This window comes from Limulus polyphemus, unplaced genomic scaffold (assembly GCF_000517525.1).
Source record: "Limulus polyphemus unplaced genomic scaffold, Limulus_polyphemus-2.1.2 Scaffold2945, whole genome shotgun sequence".
Taxonomy (NCBI): domain Eukaryota; kingdom Metazoa; phylum Arthropoda; class Merostomata; order Xiphosura; family Limulidae; genus Limulus; species Limulus polyphemus.
In genome coordinates this window covers 139,860-147,877 of record NW_013668555.1, presented here as the reverse complement: position 1 = coordinate 147,877, position 8,018 = coordinate 139,860, and the positions used below count along the sequence as shown (strand labels likewise).

Genomic DNA, 8,018 nt, shown 5'->3' with positions numbered 1-8,018 from the left:
TACCCGTTTCAAATGAAGCAGCTGTCCTTACACCTTCTATTGTGTCCCCGCTTTCCCCATCTGAGGAGCTAGTATTGGATGCTATTGAGCAGTAACTGGAATTGTTTCAATTATCAGCTCTTCCTACTCTACTTAGCTCGTCATGCTTTTCCTCTCGTTTTATGATCCCTCTCCTGTTTCAGTTAATCCCCAATTGCTTGTGGATGGTGAGGTGCTAGTGGAACATGTCCAATTGGAGTATCTTCCCAGTGTTTCTGACTATTCACATGTTTGTTCTGCTTCAACTAATTCATCCCATGTTGTCAACACATCACCCTCTTCTGAGGTTCCCAGTAGAAAGTCTCAACTATCTGTTGCCATGCCTCCTCTCCAGTCTTCTGCTTCAAGTGTTCCTTGCCGGCTGAATCTCAGAATTTGGAGTTCAATACACGATCTAGACACTGCAATATAGCTGTCAACTGACCTCTAAATAGTCTATAGTTCTCAGATGTCGATAGCCTTAGTGCAATCAGGATAAACATTTAAATTTAAAAAATAATCAGTTTATGTAACGTGGGATGAATTAACATTTCATATTTATTTTAATAAGCGACCTTTAGCACCATTAAATTGGTTCCTGAACAGAATATGAGCGGACATAATTGGTAACGCGAAGCTTCATAAAATCTTGGTTTGAAAATAATTCTACACGTAGTTATAGATTTCGGCGAAATGTTAAAAAATAATTGAAATTTGAATGATGACGCTGAGAAAACATAAGAAAATAACGTAGTTTGCAGGAAATTTATTAATTCGACTCCGAGACACAGAATGACACTAAAGTGTTTACTAGATGTGCGGTATTCTTGTATATAAGACCGCCAAGAAGTGACGGCAACAATGGAATTGAATTGCAGACAGAGATTGAGTCAAGCGCGTGAATCGTTCGTTGTGAATTATAGCGTTTGTTTAAGTTATAGCGTGGCTGTGGAAATTAAGTGTATTGCAAAGTTGTATTGAGAAAGAATAAACTAGTTTTATTTAAGAAAGGACTTGTATCGCTAAAGTTTCTTCAGAAAGAATTTTTACGGAAAATTAACAAACGAACACAGAGGCGTAACAATATCAATTGGGGCTTTCATATAAATTAAAATAACCAGTGACGTGTGCTGACTTTTATTTTTGTGTTACAATCTAAGTTAATTTCCATTACATTTTTACAACATTAATGACAATCTTTAAGTTTAAGACTATTTTTCTTTCTTTATGTTTTTTTCAAAAACAGATATAACTTATTAAGCACAATTTTATCAAGGAACTTTCATGTCTTTTGTATATTAGATTTTTTTTAGCTTAGAATTTTACTTATTTCAGCAAGCTAGTGCCCGGTGGTAAGTTTTAAGATTGTGGAAGTGGAGAAAATAAGATGGCTACCACCAACAGAGTAATAACACAACAGTAAAATATATTGACTCTTACACTTGATGAAACATGAAAACAAATGATGTGAAGTGGTAAGTATTTGACTTAAGAATTAGTAATGTATTAACTAAGATAGTACCACATGGCTCTAGCTTCTAATGTTAGTCCAAATTTCAGGCTATTTAAACTTAAAAGTAAAACTGAAACTCGTGAAAGATAAGTTCTAACGACGTAACGTAACTTCAATACCTGTTAATAAGTTATCATTCGTTTCAAATTAGGTAAATATATAATACTTAGTTAAAAGCAGATCTATACTACAGCCTGACTCTTCAGTTTATTGATCATAGTGTCTGTCTAAATCAAATTTATTACACTTTTACAGTTAAATATTGGTTAGATAATTTCAGTTTAATGCGATTGTTTAGTTATGTATAAATTATACTTACAATGTATTTAAGATGTGTTAACGTGGAGATTACTAGAGTTTAACTATGTGCTGATTACTGTAGTATTATGTATATATATTTTTATAAAAATATATATAAGTAACACTGATTTAAATTTTGTAAATCCACTTTGTTTTTAATCATGCATCTAAACGGTTATTTTTTCTGGTAAAAATTGATTGAAGCTAGGACAAGTGGGATTTGTACCTGATATATGTATTGAAAGTCAAATATGATGTTTACTAGCTTTTCAACTTAATCCTGTTAATCATAATAATAGCACAATAAGTATTATCTAATAGAAAATTACAAAAATTAATTACAGTTTCAATCATCTTGAATGTTGAGTGAAAGGCCTTTTAGAAAATATTAGATTGCTAAAATAATTATTGAAGAGATCCTATAACCTCTGAGAGAGGGTTTTGAATCCAAAATATTGGGATGAAATAAATGTTTCTTTTCATCAACTTGAAAAAAAAAATCTATGAGCAATTTTTATACAATTCTTTCTGGTTATGTTGCAAGCAACTCCATAGATTAGCTTTTTTTCATAAAATTTCAAAATGTAATAGTTGAATTACATACCTAAATGAAACACTACAATTAATTCTTTTCTACATATTACACTAACCTTGACACAACCTATTTTACAGAATGACGATGTGAAGAACTAATGTGGCATTACACATCAGGATTGCTACAAGCTTTTATGGTTCTTTACAATGTGGCCAAAATAGTTTTGTATACAATATCAGTGATATTTTTAAGTATTCATTTATGATAAGAGAAACATTTCTGCATCTCGACTACAATTACTAGGTGCTGTTTTAGAAGAAAGAATCTTGTGTTTTGTGGAGTTCTAAAAGTAAGAAAAGGAAGATAGAAGGGAAAGGAAGGAACTTCTGGTTTGTGCTGTGTGAAGATAAAGAAACAATGAATGAATTATCAGAGGTAAATTGGTTTTAAAACATATATTGTAGTTTTAATTATTAGGTTTATGTCCATTTAATGCAATTTTAGTTTTTAATGTGTCCACCTATAAGAGGTGAATCAAGACCTTATAAAGAATATGTTTAGTAAGAGAGTATATGGTAAAAGTGGTTATTCCTTGAGCTTTTGATGTTATATAGAAAAAAGCTTGTAAAAATCAAATCCATTAGAAAAATTGACAGTTCCACAATTTACCTAAGATCACAATAGAAACTCAACTATTGATAAACATTGGCTTCCATTAACTTTTATATACAGGGTGGTGCAAAAATGACTATACAGTTATTTTATTTAGAACATAGTTTAATTTGTAGTTATAACTCTGAAACAAACAGTAATTAAATCGGTTTCATGATACTTTATTTAATACCAACTATAGTAACCGTATAGTATAGTACCAACTGTACAATACCAACAATACTAACCCTATAGTACCAATTGTGTAGCAGCTCTATGTGAAGCACACCTTGCACTGGGTAGAGGTTGATTTGGACAGCTCTGATGGATAGAAAAAGCAAGTATTTTATTTGGACTTTTTATTTTTTGTCTATTCATTTGTATAGAAAAATAAACAGCTTACTGGGTAATATGATTTTCAGTTTTAAACAAAATATGGGCAGATATATATGGCTGAGAAGTAATAAGTGGTTTTAAAAAAATAAAGTTATAGTTTCTTGGTACAATTTTTTTGAGGAATAAGAGCTCTTGGTCAGAGACTAAAGAAATACTTGGTTCATACAAAAACTTTATTTTATATAACCTGTATTGGCTCAGCACTTAAAAAACAAAACAAAGAAAAAAAAATATTTATGGCATCACCAAGTTGTGTGTGTGGAGCTTTAGGCCATAGTTGCAAGTCCATTAGAATTATTGAAGAATTGGAGATTTTATTTCCTACTTATTCCAGCATTTGAAGCTTGCCTATAGAAAGGTCATTGACTCCTGTAAGAGAACATCTCAAGATCTTTCTAATAATGCCTCTTCTGTTTGTCCTTCAACATAGAACATTTACAATAAATCATAAAAAAACAGATACTTCAAATAAATCTTGTAGAACTTTTAATAGTCTAAGTGTATCAACCATCATTAAATGGTGGTTAGAAAGACTGGACTACAATGCCTTTCTTATATATCTCTTTCCTTAGTGACTCATTCTGACTGGCACATTAAAAGCCATTAGTGACGAGAGCTTCTCCACATGATTGTAATGCATCATCACCTGAAAAAATTAAATAGGACAGTGTTTTGAAGAAGGCCTCAGAAACAAAGACCTCAACAAATCATACAGACATTGTCCACTTATGATTTTACTGAAATTGCACAATATAGATAAATTTGTTACTTTTTAGGAGGAACCTGTCGAGGTAAAGGTTGAGCCAGTAGGTGATATATCAATTGATAACACGAGTTCCCGTTTAATTGAAAGCGATGAAGACTGTGATGATTTTGATGGAGAAGAAGACCAGCATTCAAGAGCAAATAATTTAAGGAAGTATGCTACAGAAGAGGTAGAACAAGTTGAGTTTATAAGTAAGTTAATGTATTTAGGAACCAATTTTATATTATTCAAAACAGTGGAGTATTTTCTAAAATCTTCACTTTCTAGGTTTTTGCTATTATTTTATGTTTCACACAAAGTTTTGTCATTTTTAAATATCCTGCAATATGCTATATTGGCCCAATTACAGGGCAATCTCTATTATAAGGCTACCCCCGTTTTCAGAAACCATGGGAAAGAAAAAAAAATTGAGTGTCATAACGTCCTTTTTTTTTAGGTCTGTGAAATGCTTTTTGTTAGAATGTGCATTAAGGAACTCAGTCTTTTGTTTCCATCAATGCCTCGCATTATTTTCAGTTACACCAAATTTTCTAGCAGTGGTACAACTGTTCATTTTCTGGCCTCATGCACCACCGTATTTTTAAGATTTGCATCATAACTCCATCATAATCCTTTATTAACTTGATGCTTTCTTGTTCCCTATCTTTCAGTGTGGTCACTCATTCTTGCACAAGGGTCGATCACTAAAACGAGACTTGCAGACAACAGTTGTTATAAAATTTAAAACAAGGACAGTCAAAGCAATGATGCACCAGCAAAATCAATACTATAACTGAACAGCCGACAGGTGAATTAGTTACAAGAATTAGCGATGACTTTGAGCGAACATCTGATGTGCATACGTAGACGGATGCTATCTGATTTTAGAAGTATTTCTTGTCAAAGTTTGCTTAAACAGTTTGATCATTTCTTCCTTTCGTTTTTTCAGATTCGTGGAAGAGTGCATGTCTTTCTTTACATGAGGGTATTGTGAAAAAATCCACAGCTTCTAAACCGGAGTTGGACAATGAAGAGATAAAAAGTAACAGAAATTATACTCATTTGACGTCTGTTAAGAATGTGACAGAGAATAAGATAGCAGCAGAGGTAGCTTTATATTTTTAAATATTGGGCCTCATATTGTTTTATAGTATGTTTCAAATTTAAAACCTAAGCATAAAAAATTTGTGTATGTCCTATATACAAGACTAAAACAGTATACCCAGCTCCTGTAATTGAACACCTTTGTTTTAACTTTAGTTGATATAACTGCATGTGTAGTGGCCAGAAATGATGGTTTATATCAACCGTCATTGAATAGCGATTAGAAAGACTGGTCTACGATATCTTTCTTATACCTCTCTTCTCTCAGTGACTTAGGCATTCTAACTGGCATATTCAAAGCCATAAAGAACTTTTGTATGAAGTATAAACAACCACATTTCTAAAGGATGATCAAAGTATAAGAGTATAAATATAAATTTCTGAGAGCATGAGATTTTTAGTGCCTTCCAACCACAACTCTTCTGTCCACGTGCTATGCAGCCCTGTTTGGTTTTATTAAGTTAAAATTCATAACCCTATGTGCGCAAGGATGGTCCATTTCTTTTTTTTATGTATATTTTTTATTTATTTAAAAAATAACTTAAATATTAAAAAGTTGACTGTATTATAGCACACAGAACTTTCTGATGGGTTTGACAAATTTATTGATATCTTAACAAATAAAGAAAGTTGGAAAATAAAATTTTAGATACGTTTTTGTAATTATGTATAGTTTGTGTTTCTAATTGGTTGGAACCTGCAGCAGCTTATCCTAGAAGTTAGAGAATTCTGAAGTGAAGAATTCGGAGCCCAAACTCATCGTTGTGTAGAAAAATGGAGTTTGAGATTTTGTAATTTTCCTTTTTTTTTCAAATTAAGAAGTTAAAACTAGATAATATAAAAATCTGAGTTATTAGCTACATTTTCATGCCATGTTTATTGACATATATTGATAGTAAAGTAATTTAATTAAATTTTGATTGTAACTCTATAAAAGCCAATGGCATGTGCACTCTCAACCAGTGATACTGGAAGATGTAATTGACTGTTGAATTCTAATAATTTCCCAATTCTATTATACACGTAAATATGTTCATTTATTCAACAGCTATTTTTTAAATACATTAATCACAATTAACATTTCTCTTTATTTATCTCAAACTTAACTTGCCCTACACAATCAACCTTGTTCTGTGCAAAATAACTTGTAAAAAATGATCAGTATTTCTTTTTGCATTATTTAATATAAGTATTTTGATCTAGTAGTGTTATTTAAATCTTAATTCACAGATAAATGTATAAAATTAAGGGTTTATTAGCTTTTTAACTATTCCAATTATTAAAATGTGTTAGATTTCCTATTCTGTATAGGAAGAAGATTCCAGAAGTGATGAGGATTCTTCTTGTGCACTGTCAGAAAGCCATCTATATAGTGAGCTTCTAGAAAGTGACAGAGAAATTTACGAACTTAGTGAGAACTTGGAAAAAGACCAAAATTCAAATAACGAAATTTCAAAAGCATGGGAACAAAGAAAATCAGGTTTATAAAATTATATGTTTGTATCTTTATTAATCATTGATGATACTTAAAAAACATATAATCAAATGTGTATAGTTATCACAATTAAAAAACAACAATGTTGATTTAATAGCTTTTGTCAACCTACCAACATAAAAAAACTTTTGATAATTGAGAAGTTGAAAGAAGAAATAAAAATATTCACTGTGTTGATTGTGCAGGTAGCACATATAGTCTTGTCAATAATAAATATTCACTGTGTTGATTGTGCATGTAGCACGTATAGTCTTGTCAATAATAAATATTCACTGTGTCGATTGTGCAGGTAGCACATATAGTGTTGTCAATAATAAATATTCACTGTGTTGATTGTGCAGGTAGCACATATAGTCTTGTCAATAATAAATATTCACTGTGTCGATTGTGCATGTATTACATATAGTCTTGTCAATAATAAATATTCACTGTGTCGATTGTGCATGTATTACATATAGTCTTGTCAATAATAAATATTCACTGTGTTGATTGTGCATGTAGCACATATAGTCTTGTCAATAATAAATAATCACTGTGTCGATTGTGCATGTATTACATATAGTCTTGTCAATAATAAATATTCACTGTGTCGATTGTGCATGTATTACATATAGTCTTTTCAATAATAAATATTCACTGTGTTGATTGTGCAGGTAGCACACAGTCTTGTCAATAATAAATATTCACTGTGTTGATTGTGCAGGTAGCACATATAGTCTTGTCAATAATAAATATTCACTGTGTTGATTGTGCATGTATTACATATAGTCTTGTCAATAATAAATATTCACTGTGTCGATTGTGCATGCATTACATATAGTCTTGTCAATAATAAATATTCACTGTGTTGATTGTGCATGTATTACATATAGTCTTGTCAATAATAAATATTCACTGTGTTGATTGTGCATGTAACACATATAGTCTTGTCAATAATAAATATTCACTGTGTCGATTGTGCATGCATTACATATAGTCTTGTCAATAATAAATATTCACTGTGTCGATTGTGCATGTATTACATATAGTGTTGTCAATAATAAATATTTACTGTGTCGATTGTGCATGTAGCACATATAGTCTTGTCAATAATAAATATTCACCATGTTGATTATGCAATAAATGGGCCTTATTGTCAAAGATATCTTTTTGTATGTTAAGTTCTGATCTACTTCTAGTTTTGATAATGCTTTAGACATTTTGAGTCAAAATCATAAATAATATTCAACGTTAAACTGGTACACAATTAAAAACACTTTTT

General features: G+C 31.0%; 1 protein-coding gene across 2 annotated transcripts in view; it reads left to right on the top strand.

Annotated features, from left to right (window-relative positions):
- Window positions 1-1,361: 1,361 nt before the first annotated feature.
- LOC106468275 (zinc finger protein 501-like) overlaps window positions 1,362-8,018 on the top strand; it is a 12,855-nt gene continuing 6,198 nt past the window's right edge. The window contains exons 1-5 of one of the 2 annotated variants that reach the window (XM_013928694.2): window positions 1,362-1,493; window positions 2,670-2,801; window positions 4,190-4,370; window positions 5,108-5,265; window positions 6,574-6,742. In XM_013928694.2, coding sequence (XP_013784148.1) covers window positions 2,784-2,801; window positions 4,190-4,370; window positions 5,108-5,265; window positions 6,574-6,742 — 526 coding nt within the window. In that variant the 5' untranslated portion in view covers window positions 1,362-1,493; window positions 2,670-2,783. The remainder of the gene's footprint in view (window positions 1,494-2,669; window positions 2,802-4,189; window positions 4,371-5,107; window positions 5,266-6,573; window positions 6,743-8,018) is intronic. The other variant, XM_022396613.1, reaches the window with a different exon arrangement.